Source organism: Hypoxylon fragiforme (assembly GCF_022984875.1).
Source record: "Hypoxylon fragiforme strain CBS 206.31 chromosome Unknown GGS25scaffold_4, whole genome shotgun sequence".
Classification (NCBI taxonomy): Eukaryota; Fungi; Ascomycota; class Sordariomycetes; order Xylariales; family Hypoxylaceae; genus Hypoxylon; species Hypoxylon fragiforme.
Window position 1 is genome coordinate 2,637,349 of NW_026054759.1, and position 23,117 is coordinate 2,660,465.

The 23,117-nt window shown below is 49.4% G+C and overlaps 8 protein-coding genes across 8 annotated transcripts; 2 read left to right on the forward strand and 6 right to left on the reverse strand.

Annotated features, from left to right (window-relative positions):
• Positions 1-948: 948 nt before the first annotated feature.
• On the reverse strand, positions 949-2,442 carry GGS25DRAFT_520849 (FAD dependent oxidoreductase; the record flags this gene model as incomplete). The annotated part of the gene is made up of 2 exons (XM_049263955.1): positions 949-2,096; positions 2,193-2,442. The coding sequence occupies 2 exons, from the start codon at positions 2,440-2,442 to the stop codon at positions 949-951; spliced, it is 1,398 nt and encodes a 465-aa protein (XP_049118021.1).
• A 1,218-nt stretch (positions 2,443-3,660) lies between these two features.
• On the forward strand, positions 3,661-5,055 carry GGS25DRAFT_520850 (Alpha/Beta hydrolase protein; the record flags this gene model as incomplete). Its single annotated transcript, XM_049263956.1, has 6 exons — positions 3,661-3,727; positions 3,803-3,932; positions 4,000-4,247; positions 4,304-4,398; positions 4,462-4,842; positions 4,909-5,055. The coding sequence occupies 6 exons, from the start codon at positions 3,661-3,663 to the stop codon at positions 5,053-5,055; spliced, it is 1,068 nt and encodes a 355-aa protein (XP_049118022.1).
• A 403-nt stretch (positions 5,056-5,458) lies between these two features.
• On the reverse strand, positions 5,459-6,930 carry GGS25DRAFT_520851 (uncharacterized protein; the record flags this gene model as incomplete). Its single annotated transcript, XM_049263957.1, has 7 exons — positions 5,459-5,871; positions 5,927-6,003; positions 6,053-6,120; positions 6,201-6,509; positions 6,573-6,634; positions 6,683-6,719; positions 6,781-6,930. The coding sequence occupies 7 exons, from the start codon at positions 6,928-6,930 to the stop codon at positions 5,459-5,461; spliced, it is 1,116 nt and encodes a 371-aa protein (XP_049118023.1).
• Positions 6,931-9,678: 2,748 nt separating this feature from the next.
• On the reverse strand, positions 9,679-11,198 carry GGS25DRAFT_520853 (MFS general substrate transporter; the record flags this gene model as incomplete). The annotated part of the gene is made up of 2 exons (XM_049263958.1): positions 9,679-9,865; positions 9,958-11,198. 2 exons carry the CDS (start codon positions 11,196-11,198, stop codon positions 9,679-9,681), a joined length of 1,428 nt encoding a protein of 475 aa, XP_049118024.1.
• A 1,613-nt stretch (positions 11,199-12,811) lies between these two features.
• On the reverse strand, positions 12,812-15,123 carry GGS25DRAFT_487233 (uncharacterized protein). The gene is made up of 2 exons (XM_049260700.1): positions 14,166-15,123; positions 12,812-14,060 (listed from the first exon to the last, which is right to left on the reverse strand). Exons 1-2 carry the CDS (start codon positions 14,499-14,501, stop codon positions 13,092-13,094), a joined length of 1,305 nt encoding a protein of 434 aa, XP_049118025.1. The 5' UTR covers positions 14,502-15,123; the 3' UTR covers positions 12,812-13,091.
• A 113-nt stretch (positions 15,124-15,236) lies between these two features.
• GGS25DRAFT_487235 (uncharacterized protein) lies at positions 15,237-16,017 on the forward strand. The gene is made up of 2 exons (XM_049260701.1): positions 15,237-15,711; positions 15,766-16,017. The coding sequence occupies exons 1-2, from the start codon at positions 15,568-15,570 to the stop codon at positions 15,847-15,849; spliced, it is 228 nt and encodes a 75-aa protein (XP_049118026.1). The 5' UTR covers positions 15,237-15,567; the 3' UTR covers positions 15,850-16,017.
• An 89-nt stretch (positions 16,018-16,106) lies between these two features.
• GGS25DRAFT_487237 (uncharacterized protein) lies at positions 16,107-17,720 on the reverse strand. The gene is made up of 3 exons (XM_049260702.1): positions 17,224-17,720; positions 16,472-17,148; positions 16,107-16,363 (listed from the first exon to the last, which is right to left on the reverse strand). The coding sequence occupies exons 1-3, from the start codon at positions 17,304-17,306 to the stop codon at positions 16,260-16,262; spliced, it is 864 nt and encodes a 287-aa protein (XP_049118027.1). The 5' UTR covers positions 17,307-17,720; the 3' UTR covers positions 16,107-16,259.
• Positions 17,721-19,473: 1,753 nt separating this feature from the next.
• GGS25DRAFT_244086 (uncharacterized protein) lies at positions 19,474-20,821 on the reverse strand. Its single transcript, XM_049257140.1, has one exon. It carries the CDS (start codon positions 20,654-20,656, stop codon positions 19,703-19,705), a length of 954 nt encoding a protein of 317 aa, XP_049118028.1. The 5' UTR covers positions 20,657-20,821; the 3' UTR covers positions 19,474-19,702.
• Between the last annotated feature and the right edge of the window lie 2,296 nt (positions 20,822-23,117).

The window sequence follows — 23,117 nt, forward strand, 5'->3', positions numbered from 1 at the left end:
CAAGTCCACCCCAACTGTGGGCAACCGAAATCTCGGGGTCGGGGCCGGAGCCGGACAATTCATTGGCGAGTCCGAGATCTGTAACGGTAAAGGTATGTAGGTATCGTATTATTACCATCTCGATCGAATCAGGTGAACATATGTACACTCCCTACATAGCCATAGATATATGGGGTTCGCGGATGTTTAAAATAGAAATAAAAGCGAAAGCCGCCAAGAAATAGCTCATCTCAGGTACTAACTATTAAATCGTTAAATCAAAGCGCAATGCCGAAGACACGAGGATGCAGTTGGAAGCCAGTGCTAGTATGCAGGATCTTTTGCCGTCAATCACGCATCGCCCATCGCCGCTAATTTAGACAAGCCTCGCCATATCGGTATGATTGTTCATCGCGGCCTTGAAAAGGAAATTCACAAAAGTGGCTTGGCTGCTGTGCTCTGGATGACTTAAGCAGCGAAGTCATTCATCTTCAACCTCAATTGTCTTTTCAAGTATCGCAGCAGCCATAACACAATGTCGGCTACTCGCATACCCCAGGTATGCAAGTTAACAATAATGATAGACAAACGATCTCGGGCTCTACAATGCCCCGAAGAGCGAAGCCACTGCCAAATAACCATGGAATAGGTACCGCCTTCTCCATTGCAATGAATCTACGATCTCCTCGGCCTTTGAAAAGAGGCCAAGAGGCCAAGAGGCGATAGAGGCAGATGATGCCGCCGGCATCTTAATATTAAGCATAAAGCATGTATCTCGTTAGTGGGTTGGAACCGACCCCACGTGGATGCCACATGCTGTGGCTCATAGCATGTAGGATTTTACACCGCCGTGGGCCGTACTGCAAATCGTAAGACGAATAATGTCCCGTGTTATTATGACTCAAAAATTACGAAATTCCCAAGCTTTAAAGATATGAGGTTTTTTTCGGTAGCCGTAATCACCCGGTGTTAGTGCAAGCGCCCGTGAAAGGTCAAGCGCATCCTCTCCTCCGTGATTTTGAAAATCTCGGGGAACCAAGAGTCCAACTTCTTCAGCTCCTCCTCCTTTCCCTGTCCCTCCATCATCGTCACGAGAGCACGAGCGCACATCCAGCAAAGCACCATGCCGTGACCTTGGAAGCTACACGAGACCCAGAGATCCTTCTCTCCAGGCATTTCGCCAACGAAAGGGAGGCCGTCGGGGCTGTAACCCATGATTCCCGTCCAAGCCAAGCGAAGCCGACCCTCCGGATTGTCCACGCCCCAGCTATCACCAAAGTATCGCGGTAGGCTCTCGTGGAGAGCCTCGATAATGATGCCGTCGAACACCGTATCGTCCGTTGTACCGTATTCTTCCAGGCCTCCCTCGAAACCCTTCATGAGAGCCCCGCCAATCACGATATCATCCTCGAACTTGGACCCCTTTGGTCGCTGAATCATATAGTCGTAGCCTTCTTTGTATATGAAGCTATATGTCACTGGCAAACCTTCTTTCGGCATATTCATGCCAGGTCGTTGCGCCGTGACATGTCCACGCAAAGGAACGATAACGCCTTGGAATTTCTTCCAAAGATGTGCGGTGTAACCATTGGTCGCCAGCACAACTTTCTTGGCGCAAATCGAACCCCTATTCGTCTCAATCTTCCAACCGCCGCCCTCGATCTTTTCCAAGCCTAGTGCGGGGGTATGAGTCTGCAAGTTAAGGCCTTTCTCCAAGCACAGCTTCAGCAAGCCGATGACAAGCTTGTACGCGCTCAGGCTGCCCGCTTCGTACGAGATAGCCCCACACACGCCCTCATCTCCCCCACGACCACAGAAGAATTTCTCTCTCGCCTCTTCGGCGCTGTGTATCGTGTACACGGGCGCATCGCCGTCGGGCATCGCTTCCCGCATCGCCTTCACGCCATGCAGGCTCTGCTCCCACTGCACCGGGTCATATACTATGTTCACAGTATCGCAGTGGTTGCTATCGCAATCTATGCCGTGTTCTTTAGCAAACGCATGGACGGCGCGGATGTTAGCTAGCTCAAGACGTGCAATCTTGACGGCGGTCGCTATGCCGTATTGGCGCTCATGATCTAGAAATGAGCCATATGTGGCTGCTTTTGTGTGTCCACCTGATGGGTTTTGTCAATCAGTCCCATGCATGTAAACCTATATGTGGGTGGGTGGGTAGGTAGGTAGGCTTTGTCAAGGACAACTTGGAAATATACCATTCCTGCCTGTTGCGCCCGAGCACGCTTGTCGGGCTTCTAGCATGACAATATTACGAGTACCGTTACTCAGCAAGTTGAAAGCCACTGCAGCCCCTGTGATTCCACTTCCGATTATGACGACATCGGCTTCATCCGGGAGGGAATCTGTGGAGCGTAGGTCCGCGATCCCGTCAGGGTCAAGTTGCCAGTAGCTGCGTGTTGGATCACTCCTAGGCAGGGTGACTGGAATCGCGGCTCGTTTATCCATTGATGCTGATTGAAGGCTATACGTATATGATGTATTACGTCAATTCACAGGAAAACACCAATTGTAGCTGTAAGTTGTTGAGTATTGTGTGATCCCAAACGGTTGTATGAATCGAAAATTTGGGTTATGACCTCTTAAGTAGCTGCTACTTATCCAGAGAAGGAAAAATACATCAGTTCGCAAATCATCTTAGTATCACGATAATCCATGACACGACTTTGTTTCACGTCGGGATATAATGGCGCAGTCCCTAGTCTGATTGAAAATAGTTGGCTGTACCTAAGCAGGTATAAGGCAGGTATATCCATGGATAGATAAGAGAATGAAGAATGAATGGATAATGGGGGTAGCACTTGCAATGAAATCCAGATGTCCTTCATCAGATGATCACACAGTCTGATAGTACAGTGCGTATACTGTATCACACCGTAGCTCATTGTAACTTCCAAAGGTTGGTTAATCCATCCAAAATATTCCTATTGTCACATGACCAAACGAAAGTCATGGAAATACCGAAGCTACTGTTAACTAGTTACTTGCACTTGCTCTTCCACCTACCCCTTGGTCCCCTTCCCTAGGGCCCTCCCTTTCATTGTAGTCCCCACTACCAGTATACATCCCTTAGTAGCTGTGGACACGGATGACTAAGCTGCAATCCCAATATCTCTAGATAGCTTCGTATCCCTAACGTGACTTCTTAACCTTTAACTTTCTTCGCCTTCCACTATCTTTAAAGCTTTGAACCCACTATCTCAACACCACATAACTTGAATAGCACCTACATACCTACCTAGGGTAGATACGTGTGGCTCCTGATGTCATTTACATAGTAGTCATCTAGGACCATAGCACTTTCAATTCAAAAAGAGTTTGTCTTCATGTTATTGTAGCCAACGTCGCGATTGACAATGTGTTTTGACCAGGAACCCCTTACATACTACCCCAGGTAGCACACCAGGTAGCACACCAGGTAGGAAATTTCTCTAGGGTAAGCGTGAGCTATTTGAATTTGTGTTACTTGACGTGTCACACAACTTACGAATACAATACGATTCAAGGAGCTGTTGGTAACTACGACACAACCTTGGAAGTATTTAAAAGCTGTCCAGGTGGACAAAGCGAAATTGTAATGCAACCTGTTTCTTTAACAGTTGGTCTCAACATACCACGGCATATACCCTAGGTACTAGGTTAGGTAGGTATTTACCATCCACAAAGATGCCTAAGAGACCACCACTCTCCTTAATGGAGCGTATTACGTTCCCTTTGCGAGTCTTTCAGATAGGTATGTTCAACCTAAATAGTCCTCGGAGGATTGGCCACCTTAGAGATACCTACCTAAGTATTAACCATCGCGAAGCATATGTACTACTCTGGGCCATATTGAAGGCTCCTTTCCGAGGTCATGATGGACCACCGACCTTCCGACGATATCTCGCCTATACGTTGATGAGAACAAACGTTGAGATATTTTCTCTCAATCAGTGCCAGTAGGTATTCCCTTCCCCCTCTCTTTCCCTTTGAGAGGCGGCTGCATGTGCTAAGTTTACTGTGTAGCGCGCTGTTTCCTGATTTACTAGGCTCATATCTGGAATTTGCAGAAGAACAGGGCTTCGAGCCAGATGTAGTTGAGGTTGGGCCGGGAACAATAGGTTGCTGGATCGGTGACAAAACCGCGAAGACTACCCTCGTCTGGTTCCATGGAGGCGGCTATGCTCTCACTGTGAATAAGGGGCATATGGAATTTCTATCAAGCTTGGTTTCGATGGCTGGGTCCGGACTAGCTGCCATCATACTTCAACATGGTGTGTTTCCTTGATGTCTACCTTGACTTGCGCGAATTCTGATTGCCTCCGTCTAGATGTTCTCCCAGGGGGAACATATCCGCGGCAGTTGCAACAAGCTTCAGCTATTGTGCGACACCTTACTCAGGATGCCGGCAAATCATACTCAGATGTATGTACTTTCTTATGAAAGCCTTGTTATCAGAGCTTCGCTTTTAGCTAATGGCTCGTATAGTTGTTGATTGGGGGTGATTCTGCTGGTGGGCACCTTGCTTTATCCCTCTTGTCTCATTTATCGTTTCCTCATAATAAGGTCCCAAGGCTTAAAAACGATGGTCAGAGCTTCAAAGGGCTCATTCTGGTCTCTCCTTGGGTGACCTTTGACCAAAGTGCGCAATCTTTTACGGATAACGCACGAAAGGACAGTCTATCCTCTCAAGCGGTGAAAAAATGGTCCAAAATGTTCATGGGATCCTCACCAGTAGATCCGTACAACACGCCACTTGATGCATTTGATATTTGGTGGAAGGATGCGCCAGTCGAAAGAGTTCTCATCCTAGCAGGAGGAGATGAGGTCTTCAGGGACGATATCCAGCACTTCGCACGGAAGTTTAAGGTGTGTATTCCGATCATACAACGTTCAATTTTGTTAGACAGGGAAAGAGTCTAATAAATTCCATAGACGTGGAATCGCAATAAAACCGAGTTATTTGTCTCTCCGGGCGAATGCCATAATTCGCCAATAGCCGAACGTCAGGTGGGTATATACCGGGAAGCTGGCGGGATGGAAATCAAGATTCAACAATGGATATTAGATCGGGTTTTTTGAGAACGATAAGCTGCGTTTAGGTCAGTTATATGAATGCTTAAGAGCTCATGTTTAATCAAGGCTACATACCTAGGTACCTACATAGGTATCTAATGAGTTATAGCACACCTCAGGGCTTACAGAATACCTACCTACCAACAAGAATAAGAGGATTATAGCAACCTTGGAAGTAACGAGCCCTCAGGGTGTTTCACTCCATGTTATCGCTTACTCTCTACCTAACATTTCTGCGAAATTTATAGCAAGCAAGGGATAGATGCCTGCCCAAGTACCTAGGTCTGAGATCTTGGCATATGAATATCAAGGGGGTATCTCCCATTACTGTCATTACTCTCATACAGTTGCTTAATCAACGCTGAAGTCAACTTAGAACCTTAGGTACACAACATAACTTCATATACACTTACACCGCATCATCCCCCGTCCTCCTCGGCCCCATATCCTGCAACTCAACAACCTCCATACTCCAACTCGGGCCCTGCGCCATCGATTTCTTCGGCCCCTCTTCTCCTGACCACTTTCCCACTATCGAACAGGGTCGTAATCCCTGCCGGCTTTCGGATTTTCCCTCGAGCGCCTCCCCCAAGTCGGCGGCCTGCGGTGTGCTCCTCGGATCGTAGGGGTGCTTGTTGTGATGTCCTCCTGATGACAGCGATAGTGCTGTGTGCCGGAACGAGTCGATCGCGTCGCACAGGGCGCGTGGCATGGACTGCTTGATGGCACGGCCGAGCCGGAAGGAGAGGTGTGGGAGGTTGGATGCGAGGAGGCCGACGCCGATCTCGATGGTGGGCCAATTGAAAAATACTAGGGGGGTTACTGCGGTTATCATGATTAGCACGCGGTAAAACTACCTGGGAGAGCATGCAAGTACCACTGGCAGCAGCAAGTTCCGGCTGGGTGAGGTTGATGATCTGGATGATGGTGTTTATTAGGCCGGCAACGAATGCGCTGGGGTGGGTTAGTTGGGGTTCAACGGGGAGGGCAGGGAAAGACTAACAAGCCCCCTAAGAGGAAGACTACGATGACTGCTATTCTGCGCTTGATGTCTAGATGAAGGCGCCATACCTATAGATGTAGTGTCAGTGCCCTCCTTTGAAGTAGGTAATTATCAAGAAGCGGTGTAGGTGTATAGGAGGAGTACTAACAAACGGGATAGGCAGTATCACCAAGATGAAATCAATAAAGCTGTCCAAGGCAAACACACCCATCTGGACTTGAAACCCCCATAATGGGCAGACAGACCAGCCGCCCTCGAAGTTTGCTTCGAAGTTCGTACCGCAATAGAAAAGCCAAGAGATGACGGCGTAAATGATCCACAGAACTGAAAGCCCGACAAGGGCCCAATTACATATGTTGAAGATGGTGCCGACAAAGATACGACGGTAGAAGTATAACATGATCAACTTTATGAGGAAGTTGGCGCTCATCCAGAGGATCGTAAGCGCACCCGTGACCTAGAGAGCGGGTGAGCCAAGAACGTGTGTAGCCTATCTGCTGCTCTAATGGGGTTGACATACTTGCGCCAGGATGCGCTCTTTATCAGGGGACAGCACGTCGGTAAAGGCACCCTTATAAACTCCTGAGAAAGATGAGCATTTATGGAAAGCATTTCAACCGGGGGAGCGACCTGCGAGGAGTGCAGCGCAGCAGCCTGTTAAACAAAACTATGGTTGAAATGTTAGACTCCCGAATAGGTGAATGCCTTGGACGACGGACAAGACGTACCCATGCCGGAATGCAAAGCCAGTCATCCAGCTGGTTCTTCGTATCCAGCTTCCGGCGCGTGTAGAAGCGCAGACAGACAGCGATTCCGTCGATGATCGGGAAGGAAACGCCCACCGCGATAGCGCTCTGGGTCGTCCCTACACCGGACATGTTGCGCAGCGATTGGAAAAGGGCGTCGGGAGGTGATGTACAACTTTATTAGGTAACTAGGTAGGTCATCGAAATATGAAATTTCCTACCTAGGCAGGCAGGTAGAAAATAAGGGACCATCTGTGGCGACCTTTCAAGGGTATTAGTAGGCCCAGAAGCGTGGGAGATGGTGGGTGTGGAAGACACACACCATCGCAGTCTAAGATTAGTGAACTGGTGTCTAACACATGGCGATGAATGAAGCTTAGCCTTTTTTATTTATCTAAACACTGCTGCTATTCTCGAGGCAGCCTAGGTACATTTTCTGTAACGGCTAACGTTATCTTAATACTGCATAGTAGCCTTGGAAGTTGTCTGAATCCCCCCTCCCCTTTCCCCCACACCCGACCGCCTGGAATGAGCTTAGCGGAATCCAGCGGCCAGCGAGGTGAACATGGCGTAAACCTGGAAGTGAGGGTAGCCGTAGATAGGTCTCGATCCGCTAGTCTGGGAGTTTGGGACTATCTTGGGCATAGGCCCTCCCCCCAAGTTACCTGGTATCGCCTTATCAGACAGAAGCTTACCTCAGACCGAGAGACGGTGTGGAGGACTAAAAAGGGCTTACAAGGGCAATTCTGGAATCCCTATCTGGAGGTGATACAAGTAGATACAAGAACTATTTTGAAGCCAATTTCGCCATGTTATGCATACACTAGTTGCAAGCTGAATACGCGCATTTGCTGCTACGGAAGCTAGGTGCCTGACTAGTTAAGCTACTATATTCGCCATGAGGGATCCGTGCTCTCTTCTTTATCACGATGGTCCGATTTCTTCTTATCTGGGACCTTCATCCCTCCGTGTGTATCTCAGTCGGTACCTGCGTAGCCGGGTCCTCGTTGTTCGCTTCGATATCGACTCGAGGCCCAGCCCCAGCCAGCTGAACATTCGGCTCCGTTTGGGCTTTTCGGATGTCCCACCCACCCCGCCAACCTATCCAACTTTTTCTCGTCCGCCCCCCCCCCTGATGGCAATTAGTTACATAGTTACTAACTAGCAACCCTGCTATATCATCTGTGCGATGTTCAGGGCTCCCGAATTCGTCCCATCCCATCCCCCCTTTTTGCGTGAAGCGCATTGCCGACCGCGGTTCCCCCAAAGAGCTGGCTGCAAAGCAAACGTGCATACCTAACTACCATGTACACGGGATTTACACGCCGGTGCTATCTACATACGTGCGCGACAGCCACGCGGTTCGCAACCACGATGGATGGTGTTCGTTCCCAGGTCTTCTCCGAAAAATTGCCCACTTGACGGGGCCCGCCAGCGAAAAGGTTCCGACGAACGTGCCCAATGCAAATCGCCACGAGAGTCACCCAAATGTGCTATGATTAGGGCGCCGATGAGCGCAAACAAGCCGATCGCCAGGTGGAAGACATCGGACAATTGGAAGAAGGTGAGGGTGGTCCAGAATGACGTAAACATGTCCATCGTGAGGAACGCCACGAGCGCCATCTGGGTCAACGCCCGGCTTGAGGAAAGGGAGGGTGACGATATTCAGCAGGAATCCGCGGGTAAGACGTGCCGGGGCTCAGCACGGGATAGTCCGGCATCGAGAGGGAAAAGAAAACCCCAGATGAGAGGACCTGGAGGCCCAGGAACGCCGCGAACGACTGGGTGAGTGAGCGTGCAGGCAAGCCACTGGGGAAACGAATGAATAATACAGCCCGCTATCCATCTAGTTAGGTATACATATGCTATGTAGGTCATCGCGCTCACTATCATGGCCGTCGTGTGAAAACCAGACCGAGGATCATTGGCCGCGCGCGGTAGGATATCCCCGATTGGGACGATGAGCAGCAGGCCGGCGGCGTACCCCCGCCTGGCTGAAGGTCGGCACCAATGAGGACTGCTGATCCGAGACGCCAAAGTCATCCGCTAGGGTGTTTAGGATCGGGTGGCTGTAGGTAGTAGAGGTTCGCGACGCTGAATGATGCGGACTAGGTACCTAAGGAGAGTTAGCCAGTCAGCGTGAGATCGCATCGCATTGCAGCGAATCGCATTCGAGAGATTCGCGTTCGTGGAACATCTTGATATTATTCTAGGTAGGTAACTATTATCTGGCGAGTAAGTGAAAAAGAAAAAAAAAGAAAAAAAAAAAACTCACCATGCCAAAGAGAATGATCATCCCCCCACGTGAGATCATGATTCGCTTCCAGATTCCATTTCAACCATGGCGGCGTCCATATATGAATCGGCCGAGTGCATCTAAACCCCCGTCGCCGTAACCCGCCGAAGGCTTCTCTTTCGTCATTGCGCCCGCTTAGATGCGAACCCTTTCACATTTACATAAGGAAAACAGCAGGTGATGTTTGAATGATGTTGCACCGTATTATTCATTACATGGTATGATTATGGGCCCAAGGGCTAACCTGCTGCCTGGAATACCTACCTATAAGTAAAGGAGTACGCAACCCTAAGTCGCCGGGAATATTGAAGATTTAACTTGTAGGTACCTAGCTATTCCGGAAAATCGGCAGGATAATTGTAATTCCAAGTGGGCAGCACATAAGTTCCAATCGTCAATGGTGAAAGGTAAGAAATATAGTGTTCTATAGGGTATCTATCGTCCAAAGCTCAAACTACCGTCTACACCAACATGATATTATATCGGCCTCTTCCTACATGGCCCGCCCCCTTTTAAACCTCTAGGTACCTAGATAACCTTCTACCTATAGTATAGGTACCTACTTTTAACCCATCTCAAACCGCTTAAGCCGCATCACTGTGCTGCTTGCTGCTCGCATCTTCCACTGCCACCTGTGTCTCGGTGACCTCGACCTCGTGACTATGGTCGAGCTCGGAGAGCACAATCCACGTGAACGGGATGCAGAGCACCGTGATGCCGAAATTAAGCCCGATGCTGACGAAGTGGTTGGCGTTGCCCTCTGATTGCATGCTGTCGATACCAAAGTTAGCGAACCATTATCAATCAAGATCACCTAGGTCAAGTCTAGCAGGTACCAGGAAAAGGGGGATAAAAAAACTTACGCCCAAGCAACCGTCTGCCCCAGCGCCTCCACGCCCCTCAGAATCCCCGTGTGGTGCGACAGCGACGACAGATCCGTCGCGTACTGCCCGACAATCCAGTACAGGAACTGCTGGAACGCCTGCCCGGCAAACGTCCAGAAGAAGACCAGCGCGTACGCGCTCCCGAAGCCGCCCTCGAACCAGTCGAACACGGGCTTCTCGTCGGCGTCGTAGAACCGCTTCTGCAGCACCGACGCCCAGATCCAGGTGCCTATCAAGACGCTGACGATGGACACGAAGGCGACGCGCGCGCGCGTGCGGAGGCGGATCGCCTGCCGGTCGAGCAGCGCGGCGGCGAGGAACGAGCTGAAGACGCCGGCGAAGTTGGTGAAGAAGGACGAGAAGGCGCGCGCGCGCACGGTGAAGTACGTCGTGAGCCACGTGCTGACGAAGCCGTTGTAGAAGTAGCTGATGAAGAAGGCCGGGAGCAGCAGCAGCACGCGGCGCGAGCGCAGCAGCCTCCCCACGGCCAGAAACTCCGCCTTCCACGTCGCCTCCTTCCGCACGACCACCCGCGTCCCGTCCCGCCGCCACACCTTGCCCGCGGGGCTCAGGCACAGCGCGATCGGCAGGCCCAGGCACATGATCGCGATGAACACGATGTACGTCGCCGACCCGACGGACCCCGCCGCCGACCGCTGCGCGTTGAGGCCCAGGTTGATCGCGCCGCCGACGATCGGCCCCGCGGCCTTGGCGGTCTGCCAGATCGCGAGGTAGAAGGCGCGGTCCCGGGGGCTCGGGTAGCCGATGATGATGGCGGCCTCGGCGGCCCAGAAGAAGCCCGCCGACACGCCGCAGAGCGCGCTGCCCAGCAGCATGAACCACGTCGTCGCGCTCACGTTGTTCGTGTACAGGCCCGCGCCGTACAGGGGGTACCCGATCGCGCCGAGCGCCAGCCCGTAGCGCAGCCCGATGCGGTTGTTGATGGCGCCCGCGGCGACGCAGACGACGGAGAAGAGCCCGTAGACCAGGGCGTTGGCGGCGGAGACGGCGTACGGTTCCGCGGCTCCGCCGGCGCCCAGGCCCCCGAGCGCGTCCCACATGCCCGGGGCCGTGAAGGAGACGCCGCAGGCGACGGCGATTTGGAAGGGGACGGACCGGTAGAGGGGGTGTTTTAGGGGTTTGAGGGGGGTCTCGGTGGTGGTCCCGGCGGTGGCCGACTCCCCTGGTGGCAGCTCGGCGGAGGACGCTGAGGAGGCCATTATGTCGTTTTTACTCATTATGATTGACGGGGGTGAGTGGACGGGGATGGAAGTTTGGCTCGGTGGTGGACCCGAGGTAATCAAGAAGGGTCGCTCTTATGCGAAGGAAAAGAAATCAAATGGAGGCCTTAGATATAAGTACAAAGGGGGGATGTGTGTATTACGTAGGTATCAATTCGTAGTATTCACAATGTCGTGGTCAGCTCGCGAGCATACCCTACCTATATATTATATACCTACCTTCCTACCTAGGTGTACTTACATATACGCGGCATACCCGTCCGCTATGGTGAAATTCTCTTACATAGCAACAGAGAGAAAAAAAAAAAGCACGAAAAATTTCGAGTGGAGCACGGAGGCAATTGCGTGATCGATCTGAGGATCCAGGGCTGGCTTTTATGCCGGTAGCGTACCGTAAGCGTGACAAGTCGGGCGGAACGAAGGCCGGTAGCAAGGAAAAAAGGAAGAGTAGTAAGAAAATAGCTTCAAACTACCGGGAGGAGCCGCTCTTGATTTTATTATTTTCTTCTAGTGCCTACAATAGTAGTCTTCGTTTCGATGTATTAGCATCTTTCATAGACCTTCATTCCCTAGGTACCTAATGTCTAGAGATATTAGGTGGTTGGAGCAGAAATACCCCTATGTCAAAGTAGGACAAAGGTACTTGTATTGTACAGTAATAAGCAGAATATCTACCTTGTACGCAACCAGGAATACACCACTGTCACCACAACAGACATAATAGAGCCGCATCTAACCAACTACCCAGACACCGACACCACTTGACTCGGATATTTCCCCTAAATGGTTTAGTCTCGGTGAATTGTGACTGGTTAGTGAAATGGCGCCATCGAGAAAAATGTTTATAAAGGAAATTGAGCCCCGTACGTATACCGGCCTTATGGGGGGGACTAATACAGTAAACCTTGGCCATAACGATTCGGTAGACAACGATATTTTTGTATAACGATATAATTTTGGGAACATTGCAATTTTGTATGGGAAATAACGATATTTTAACCTTAGCGATATATCGTTAATTTTTTGACCGCCACCACCAAGATCGTTATGGACCATGTGTAAAAAACCGTTTATTTTGATAAATTTTGGTGGAATAAGTGGAATTTTGCGTTTGGTAGCCAATTGGACTGTCCTTTTTTCAGGTAAATCTAATCACCGCCACGATATTTAATCGCCGAAAAATTGGCTTACTGCATAATATCTATTGTACAATATTTTTCATAAAATAGTAAGTACCTTTTCCAATAAAATGGCAGTAAAGGTACAACGGCATTACACGGACCATGACAGTGGGTCCATCTCTACATAACGATACCTCTCTATAACGAATTAAGAGTGGTGTTTTTTCCATATCGTTATGGCCAAGGTTTACTGTAGTATTAAGGGTTCAAAGTGAAGAATCAGCTTTGTCTTGGGCCTTGGCCGACTGCAGTTATGGGGCATAGTATATTGAAGTACTACTTACATGTAGTTATCCGTAGCGACAACTTCCATATGTTAGGTATGTACTTACTTACGTACTGTATATATAAGCCAAGCATACATGCCTAGGTAGGTAAACACCGAAAGCCATATTAAATAAAGCTTTTAAAATCCATTGTCAAGGAAGCCATTTCAAGTTATAGTTACAACTTATGATTTAGTGCAACACTGTACAGTAGAGCACTATGAATGGTCATCGGTTACGGTTTGTTCAGCTATTCATTCATTGATTGATCTACCGACTTTCTACTACCCTTAAACCTATCTGCAAGGTTAACGTAGAGTAATAATGAACAATGCCTCAATTCCTCGACAATGATGCACTGCATTCGTGATCTCATTTTCACTGCAGTTCACAGCTCATACTGGAGGATAAGCCACATCCATCCCTTACTTTGTCTCCTGACTTTGTTCACCAACCACTGGCAAGCCGGCACTGGCAGCACTCTCTCCCACTTTTACCTCATCCTCAGGCACACCAGCCGCCACACTTCCTGTCATGCTTAGATTGCTCATGCCTCGCTCAATAGCTCTTCTCTCTCCCCTGCGGTCTCCAGCTATGGTTGTACCTCCTCCCATGGAACTTCCAAGACCAGTTGCGCCGCTGACACTAACACTAGCCGTGGTGCTCACGCTCTCGCTTCGGTCCCTTCCACCGCTGGTGCGGCTCGCGTCACTTGGTCGACGGTCACGTAGGGCACGTTCTAGGTCCTTGATACGTCTCTTGAGTGACTCATTCTCCCGCTTGGCTGTTTCCAACTCTTGTCGGTAGTGGGCTGTCTCTTCGTAACGTAGGGTTGCCGGCAGGAGTCCTGGGGAGAGCTCCGAGCCAGGAGTAGCTGCTACGCTCGTGGTAGAGGACGCAGAATTGCGAGGGAAGTAACCAGATACATATTCATGAGGGAAACCATGGGGTTGCGTGTATGAGGAACCTAGAGAAGTACTGATATGGTATGGGTGTGGTGAATGGTTTCGACTCCCGCTTCGGTGGGAAGCGGTACTATTCTGCCTACTCATTCCTGGCGCGCCTCGGGGGTTTCGCGCCGCCTCTAGAACCGAAGCAGCACTGCCGGAATGCGGTTGAGGAATTGGTATCGGCGCAGGAGTAGATCCCTGAGTAGCCACAGCAGACTGGTTGAGACTTCGTGTGCTAGCAGAAGAATTTGTGCGGTGGTGTCGACGGTCAGCACTAGTACTGGGAAGAGGGAAACCCGGACCAGACAGAAGATGGGTATCGGTGAAAGAAGACGGGTGGGTCGGATCGGCAGAGGTCGATGCGCTGGCAGACGAAGTATTTGAGGCCACAGAAGAGTTTTGAGCGGCTCGAAGCATGGTCAAATCACGGGTCAAACGGTTCACCTAAAGCAGCCAGGCAGTCAGTCAGCTTAGGGTCATCACAATAAAAAAAAAAGAGAAAGAAAGCCGAATAAAACTGGTATTGAAATATCCAGGTAGGTATCATACCAACAGTTCTTGCTCCTGTTCTAGTTGCGAATGCAACTCAGCAGCTGTCAAGGGACGTGGATGTCGCAAAGGGCCTGGGCCAGTACCAACGCCAGTGTTGTCCTGTCCGGGAGCAGAAGTTGGGTGAATGGAAGGCATATTAGGCAAAGGAGGGGAGGGAAGAGAAATAGAGGATGCTCGGTTGACAGTCTGCTGGTTTGATGGAAGAATGTTCAAGGAGGGTGAGATGGGCGCCGGGGGAGGAGAGACTTGCGACTGTCCATTGCTTTGGTTGGAAGCATGTCGAGAGGCAGCAAGAATATGGGGAGACGGTGGGACAGAATTCAGATCGGGCATTTTTACTGGAGGGTTCCCGTAAAGATATTATGTGAATGGTATGATCAAAATCTCTTGGGAAATTGTTGATTTGATGCTCCTTAAGTTCAACCAAGAGGAGATTTGGTGTAAGAAATGGGAGCTCCAAACGACACCATCAGGACTGGACTAAAAATGTTGCCGAGTCGAGAGAATCGTTTAAGTCACATTTCCATTGGATCAAGGGGAGTGAGAAAACCGACGCGGGGAAAGATGGTTGTTTGTTTGGGTCGTGGAACAGCTCAACCGTCAAGCGTGATTGTTGAAGTTGTAAATGGTTGGTCGCGTTAAGTGGTCGCAGACACTGAAGAGGTACATGTAACTACCTAAAGTTGAGCTATCGATACAACCTTGGAAGGCATCCATGGATACAGTAGGCGTATATTGCGGGGCAACGTCCCACTGGAGCACTGAGGTGAACATTGATGAAGAACTGTGGCACAGCTATCCCACTTCTTTGACATTGTGGCTGGAAATACACAGAGCCTGATCCTTCAATGTTCAATCAATCATTCTTGAGTACATACCTACTGTACATACCTAGGGTACCCTAGGTTAGGTAGTACATAGCACATGCATGGTAGTACATGCGCGTAACCTGAGGTTCAAGCTCGAAGCACTGCAGTGAGGTTTCGGTCTAGAAGCTCCGGGAGACGACTGTGTAAGTAAGCTATAAAGTACTGATAACTGATAAGGCCAAAGCAATGACGTAAATAGCTATGCTTCGAACAACTGAATATGGAGAGATGACGGCATCGATGATGATAGCTCTGATGTCAAATTGTCAAATTGTCAAATTGCGTTCAAAATAAAGTACCTCAAGTGATTGTTTGCCCATGTACCTGCTCATCTATCTACCGATCGCTTGCATAATAGGATACCTGAACTTGTCCCGAGAATCATATATAACTTTCCTCTTACACACTTACCTTCACCCTTTCGCATCTTCGACCTCAAGCTCACACAATAGAATCAACTACATAAATCACCTCCATACTCACAATAAACCCCTAAACCCAACAGCAATCTATTCACCAACTCCGTGATAATGTCGTCCGTGTCCAGAAACGAAGGCGGCGAGTCCCCCTCACCTGAGCGCCAGTCCGGTGCTCAACTCAAAGACACACCCGCTTCTGGCCAAGGCACAGACGATGCGCCGAACAAGAAGGAGGCGATGCAAGAACAGCTAAAGGTCAGTCTACCTACCTAATTATGTTCAGTGGCCCAATGTTAACATGGTATGTAGAACTTGACGTCAAATCCCCGAGGACCCCTCGAAGATGCAGTGGAAGAAAAGTTTACCAAAACTGCAAAATCGTCGTCAAAGTAGCGCAGGGTCTAGCTAGTGTAAATTAGGCTTTTCTAGGAATGACGGAATAAAGACGTTGCCAGGGGAGGATGACTTGTATTACTTATGATGTACTTAAGCATGGTTCTTCATTACATAGCTATGCACGCTATGATTAACGTTACCTATCACAAACCTTCAACGATTTTACATTTGCATGTTACTGTCGTGATACTTGTCCGCGTCCAGCTCAAAATACTATAAACACTATAAAAATAATTTGATCCCACAGGAACTATGCGCAATATTCTTTAAATTTAGTGATCATGGATTAATCATTTCAGCCAGATACACAGCTGGCTATTAGGAGACTACTATAAAGCTATACTTAAATGTAATACCCGAGTCATGATAATTCGTAACAAAGTTAGATCGCAGCCTTTCCATATTCTCTATGCTTTCTCGTCCCCGGGCGCCTTTGAGGGAATGGCCCCTGTGGTGGCCAGAGGGGTAGATTCGGTCGTACCAGCCTTGGGGCCGGGGGGAGGAACTGCAGCTAAATAGAACCCGTTAGTATAGGTTTTAAAATAAGTGCAAGACTTGACCACATCTTGGCTAGATATTCGCCATTGAGTTAGAAAAGGTATGTATTGGATTGACTTACAGCTATCAGTAGGGGCGCTGGCATCGCCTGGCTGTGTAGGCTTCTCTTTGCCGAAAACTCTCTCAAGCCCAGAGGCTTTGTATGCGCTGCCACCATGTTCCTCCTTCTTCAGGTCGGCTAGACGGCGGGCTTCAGCGTGGATGTCTTGTACTTGGCGTTGGCCTTCAGTGTAGAACTTGACCAGCTTCTTGCCTGTAGGAGAGCTCGTCGCCTTTTCAAAGTAGGAGCTGATGCCACTGAATAAGCTGTTGGCTCGGTTGGTGATTCCGTAAGATTGATCAGTCGCCTTGGCACGTTCGGTAGCATGATACTTCTGGTCAAGGTTCATTAAGGTGTTCATAAAACGGTTGGTAACGCCGTGCTTTGTGTCAAGCTCGATCGCGCGCTGTAGGGTCGCATCGCCAACAACATATCCGTGAGCAAGATATTCGGCTAAAATGCGACTTCTGGGCTTCTCCTCTTGTGTGATCTCGTCAGTGTCACGGTCGGTGTTGGTGGTGTGAGGAGTTCCATCATCAGCCTTGCCGTCGGCTGGCGTCACGGAGATCTGGGAGCCCTTCAACTGCGTGTTATTTAGAAGTTGTGCGGTCTTAGCGGCAGTCTCCTTCTCGAATGTGACGCTAGCGTCCTTGGTGTTGTTTTCACCTGGGGTGACCTTGATTTCGGTAATCTTGCCACTGTTGAAAGAATAAGTTTAGTAGATATTACCCAATATTTCTACAAAACTAAGGGAATGTGTTCATGGAGCTTACCAGAAGCTGAAGAAATCCTTGATCTCTTTGTCGTCGGCTTCGACGTTGATGTTCTTGACTAGAACAGTAAGGTTGGAAGCCATAGTTGAAGATTGATGACTTGGCGAATGGAGTTGAGGGGTAATGAAGTTAGGTAGGTCTGGCTTGGACAGATGAGATCAACAGTATTATTTTGTGGTAGTAATGCGTATGTAGGTACGATGTATGTAGGTAGGTATGTAGGTATGTAGGTAAAATCTTTTCAAACGACAACAATAATGATTAGGTATTTGTCTTGAGAAGTGAAGAGTGGAACGAGCATAATATTATACATTTAGGTGCATATATAACTAATGCCATGACCCTGTGACTTCCTTCATCTTAACGCCTGATTTTGGTTTGGAACTTGCCTGTCACAAGCTTGCAGGCACAAGCTTGCCCAGTGCAGGCTTGTAGCAAAACGAGGGGCAATACGGCAACGCAACCATTCATGGATACACGTCATTCCGTCAAGTCATAGGCCCCTCAGCCCCTCTACTAATTTTCCATTACTTCATGGCAGGATTATGCTTGTAATTATGCTAGTTTATGACAGTTTTATCCATGATTACCTAAGTAGTACCCCTGTCATCTCATCGTTGAGCAACGGACTAAACGCTCTTTGGTAAAGCTTCCTCTTCCTCTGAACTAAATGTTTACCGCAATGCACGCCCCGTACATCACCACTCCAAGTATCTATGCAAAGGTGCACACTCTACTTGTCAAAATCTTTTATTTACTATCACAACTTACTGTTACGATATGCATGATAAACAGTAGAGTCGGTTCTTCGCAAGCCTGGCCATATGTGATAGAGAAGTTTCTTCATCGACCGCTGCGTGAGTTTTGTTGCCCTTCTTAAAGGACGGATATCTGCGCCGATTCTGCGGACCCTTCTTTATGATATTAAGATCTTCGAGGCCAAAATCGCCGACTATCACATATCCAGAGTCTAGACTTTCTATTCACATTCGTAGCCACAGCGCGGTCAAAGACTGCAATACGAAGACACGGTGCTGAGCCATCATAGAATTGAATTCGATAGGAAACAAGCCACCATATCCGGCGACTTCTCGGGGGATTATCACATATAACAAGCAACGAAGGAACTCTTGGACAAATACTATGCCGAGGCTCGAAACACTGACAAGGACAACAGTATGAAATATTGCAAGACCAAGCGCCGAGCTTGTGATACTAAAAGAGCTAACGGCCTCCTTCGAGATACATATCCTGTGATCATCTCTCCCCGAAAAAATGTTTAGAAAGTATTCGATCTCATTCGAAGAAAAATGCTATAAATCAGCCACGTCACCCAAGGCCTAAGGCCTCCGAGGCTTGCTACTCGAAGACGGCTGGACTGTCTTCCTTTGAGTTACGCCTACAGAGTCCAGGCTCGAATTTCTAGGCCAATACTATCCCTCATTTTCGGAAAAAGCAACATCCATCATTTAGACCGTACTTTCTGACAAGTTTCTGATAATCTTGCGCGTCTTTCGAGCCGCAGTTTCGGTTCTTGCTAAGCCACCCTCAGGTAGGTAAGCTAACTACAAGCACAGCCCAGTTGTGGCTTTCGTGTTGAATGTCTCTCGAATGTCTCTACCACCACGCCAGAAACAGTCGACAAAGGCCACACTAGTGCCCTCATATTTTTAGTACCCTTAGACTTGGAGCCTTCTGTTTGTAGGCCGATCGAGTTGCAAGGAACAACAAGGGAACGCACATAATTTACCTAGGTATGTAGGTAGGAGAATATCGCTTCTAAGCTCCCAGTTTACAAACAGATGATGGTGAACAACAAGAGGGCCGCCAAGGGAGACATTCACACCTTTCTCTGGAGTGGACTGGCTCAAGAAGTATGCCACAGTTTAAGCAAGGCTGATGATCGTGATGGCACTTGCTTTGAAGTCCAAAAGATTATCAAGCAAGACTACCTAGGTCGGCACCAACATATTTATTATTATTTACCATGCTATATGCCCAGGTACCATAATCAAACCTAGGCAGCATAAATTACTACGGACCAGTCATAATAAGAATCAGGATAAGGGGTTTAGGACTCGAAGTTGCCTCCCATACATATACGCTCATAAGTACCTACCTAGGTAGGTACTTTAGGATGCAATATTGAATAGCTCACAACATGGAGGTTTTGCATATAAATATATGTCGTCTCATATATATATTTTCCAGATGGACATAACTATATCGTATCTGAAGCTTTTGCAAAGCACCTAATAAATACATCTCTCGCCCCCCAAACGGGCGAGTTTATATCAAGACAAACCGAGCACAAGGGTGGATCAAATCGTATTAGCAACCGAACTAATTGGTAACAGTCTAAAGGTTGGACGCAGTCCACGAAAACGAAGATAAGTTGTCGATAGTACCGCTGTATTAATGTGCAAGCCCTGTGGCTTAGTCCTCTCTACAAGAGAACTCTCCCTCCCCCTACCTACGCCTATCTATACGCGAAGATGGTAGTCTCAGTCTCGCCGCCCTCGGTACGAGCGTCAAGTCCACCTTGCTGCTGTTTCGCAAACAACGGTTTCGGGCCCGATGGCAGGCCGTTGTGCATCGGCATCGTGACGGAAGGCTGTGATTGTCCCCAGGGGTGCGAGTCTCGCCACGTCGGCGGGTCCTCCTGCCACGGCGGCGTCGGCATCCACTGGCCGCTCGGGTTGCGAACCGTTGGCTCGCGCGTATCTTCATCACCTCCTCCACCGCCTCTGAGATGAGCCGGCGACAGCGGATCTATGACGGACCCCGGCGCTGGCGGCAGCGGCCCGCCCATCTCAGACATGCCCTGCCGCGACCGCGCCAGCTCCTCGTCCCGCAGCGCGTTCATCTCCGCCTGCGCCATCCTCGCCCGCCGCCGCCGCCGACAGAAGAAGTATATGAGCCCGAATACAGCAAACACCGCTACGGCTGACCAGACGCCGATCGCCACCTTGGCCCCCATGCTGAGAGGCGTCGGCTCCGCGGACCCTATCGCGGGCTGCCCCGACGCGCCGATAGCGATGCCGGCTTGCGCAGAGTTCGACCCGTTCGCCGGGTCCTCCTCAGCGGAATCCTGCGACGATTCGCTCGGCGACGTGCCGAGGGATTCGTCCGACGACAGCGAGGAGTCGTCGCCTTCCTCGTTTGCCGATGAGTTCTCGTCCTCCTCCTTCTCCTCCCCCTCTACGCTTTCTTTCTCCTCCTCCTCCTCATCGTCGTCGTCCTCCTCAGGCGCGGGTGGGGGCGGAGGCGGAGGCGCCTGCCGGTTGTCGATCCCATGCCGTCGAAGAAAATTGTTCAGGGCGTCCTCCGGCAGGTAGGCCTCGCTGGCGCTGGTGCCCTGGATCCAGGCCGCGGTCTTGACGAAAGCCGCTACGCGCGCTGCGCTGATGGACTTGGGGAATCTGTACGCCATCCTGTGCGAACTGGGAAGAATCGAATAAAAAAATTGAAGAAACGAAACGAATGAAAAACTGTCGTCGAGACGAGTGATGAAGCGAAGCCCTTCTCAAGTCCTCCCAAAAAAATGCCTTTCGTAGCTTGAACCTGACTTGAAATGCCAATTTTTACACTTCTTTTTTTCTTACTTGCTACTATTCCTACATACGTGGACCTCCACCAGGGATGATTGAATATGATTGTGTAATAGAAATAGAAAGTAAGAAGACTTCCGAAAGGCTTGGGAGAAGAGACCGTGCTTGGACGACAAGCGGACGGTGAATGTCGGGTTGGGATGAGCAAGCAACTTACCCTTCAACTCGTCCTGAAGGTGTGATGGTTGGGTCGCCGAGGAACATTGGATCAGGGAAGGGAAGGGCAGAAGGGGACCTTGCAAGAGGGAGAGACCAGTCGTATATACGTACAGTCCTTCTAAGCGTCCAAAAACGGGAATAGCGCACGCGATGGTCTCTCGGCGATCGACATTTCTCCTGGGCGTGCCGTGTCGCAAACAATGCCAAGTCCAGATTGTTTGGTCCAATAACTCTCAAAGAATAATACTGTAGGTCACGGCCTACCAATCTGCCAGTTGCAAAAAAAAAAAAAAAAAAACCACGATGCGCTTTGGTCTCGTCTGGTGGGTGGGAGATGCAGGGTTCGCAGCGATGAGATGAAACCAGATCACAATGCCAAGTAGTATCAAATATTCTCTTGGCGAGCCGCATCGCTTTTCTTGGCTTCCCACACTTGCTTCATCGAATTTCCCTACAGGGGCTTTTTGGCTTTTCTCCCCCCCCCCCTTCTCTTTGTTACTGTACAGTAAAACAGCCGCGGAGAAGAAGAAGAAGAAGAAGAAGAAGGGGAGCCCTAATTATTGCATCTCTTCTTCCTAGCCTACCATCAGACGGCGCTCGTCGCAAAACTATGCGAACTGGCAGCATGAGTGGCGATCTTGGCTCGAAACAATCGTATGCCTACGCGTTGTCACTAATTGACTTGGTAGGGTTAGATGTTTCGACATCTTCACAACCTGGGTTCTTTAAAAAAAAAACTCCCTCATCCCCCCCCCCCTCCCCTTTCCTAGAAATAATTGCCCGGTAGCCGCTGGGGTTCAAGGTTAGTATCCTGTAGTTACGTGTATTGAGCAAGCCGAAGGGTCCGATTTCATTGCGTTCAGCTAACTACATATGTCTGCCGATGTCCATGTCGGCATTCGCAAGAAGAACCTCGGCACCAGCTTGGCCTCTTATAACATCGTCAGATCAAGCTCGCTGTGTTGTTGCCTGCAGTACCATATCTGGGTAGAATACAACGTGATCAACCCCAGGCCCGTGTTTCGATAACTGGTAACTAGTTATTTTACACGCGTCTAAACTGAACAGTCAGTCACGTAGAGCTGTGCTTCTCGTGTTCGACTGGCCTTCGAGCAATAAAAAGGGCTCCGTAGTTAATTGATATCTCCCTACCAGCCTAGGTTGGCAATGTAGTAGCGCAGGTAAGGCAGACTTGGTATGGTGGTCTTTGCGGCGGAACGAGCGACCCTTGCACCCACCACACTAGTGTAGCTTGAGCAATCCTAGTAGCAGGAGGCTATTCCCAAAGCAATGGGTCCCCTGAACGGCACGACATCCCGTAGGTATGCCGGGAATATTCTGGTGCGTCCGGTAGTTACAACTTTATTTCCTGGCGAGGGGAGATGGTTTCTATTCATATAATACATATCTACCCAAGAGGTCGCCAATTCCGTGGGGCGTGAATGATACACATGCAGAAACTCTATTGCGCTTGTCGGTATAAGGGGGTCAAAGGCTAGCTTGCCTTGGCGGAGCCCTTCATTTTGTCCTGTGGTTGATGACTTGCCTACAACTGAACAGCCACACATCCATGGAAATCTCCCGTCGCCGTTGCCCTGTGATTTCGTAGTTGGTGTTGACCAAGGCCATATAATATATCGACGAGGAGGGAATACTAAGAAAGAAATAGTTATACACATGGCTCTTGTAAATTAGGTAATCAATGAAACGGCATCATCTTTGATGACAGTACGCAGAGCTATGTACCATGAGAGTTATAAGAGGTACGGGCCAGTTTACCTTTGCCCGAACCTTCATCCCTTAACGGTGTCTTGACCTTCAGCTACACCATTAACCGTCCACCTCAGATTGAGTACAATATAGTATTCTGATTTTCATCTGAGAGTAAATGAAATCTGTCAAGGGTCTACCTAGGAGCACATGGGGGGTTCACATGGAACAAAGACGACTTACATACGTGTATATGCAGCTTCCATAGTCTCCGGGAGACGTTAGAGATCCCCGAGCAACAACGATGCTGTCCTTCGTCTTCTAGGTTCCGCCTCGTGACAGAATCTCTTATAACAGAAACGCGAGATATGCTTGTATACCTACCTACCTAGGTACCTACCTAGGCAGTGTTTG

Coding starts and splice junctions, on each gene's coding strand:
- GGS25DRAFT_487233 (XM_049260700.1), bottom strand. CDS start 14,501: ATGCCCGATCTGAATTCTGTCCCACCGTCTCCCCATATTCTTGCTGCC. Junction 14,061..14,165: donor AACAGGAGCAAGAACTGTTG/GTATGATACCTA, acceptor TGGCTGCTTTAG/GTGAACCGTTTGACCCGTGA.
- GGS25DRAFT_244086 (XM_049257140.1), bottom strand. CDS start 20,656: ATGGCGTACAGATTCCCCAAGTCCATCAGCGCAGCGCGCGTAGCGGCT.
- GGS25DRAFT_487237 (XM_049260702.1), bottom strand. CDS start 17,306: ATGGCTTCCAACCTTACTGTTCTAGTCAAGAACATCAACGTCGAAGCC. Junction 17,149..17,223: donor AAGGATTTCTTCAGCTTCTG/GTAAGCTCCATG, acceptor TTCTTTCAACAG/TGGCAAGATTACCGAAATCA. Junction 16,364..16,471: donor CAGCGCCCCTACTGATAGCT/GTAAGTCAATCC, acceptor GGTTCTATTTAG/CTGCAGTTCCTCCCCCCGGC.
- GGS25DRAFT_487235 (XM_049260701.1), top strand. CDS start 15,568: ATGTCGTCCGTGTCCAGAAACGAAGGCGGCGAGTCCCCCTCACCTGAG. Junction 15,712..15,765: donor CGATGCAAGAACAGCTAAAG/GTCAGTCTACCT, acceptor CATGGTATGTAG/AACTTGACGTCAAATCCCCG.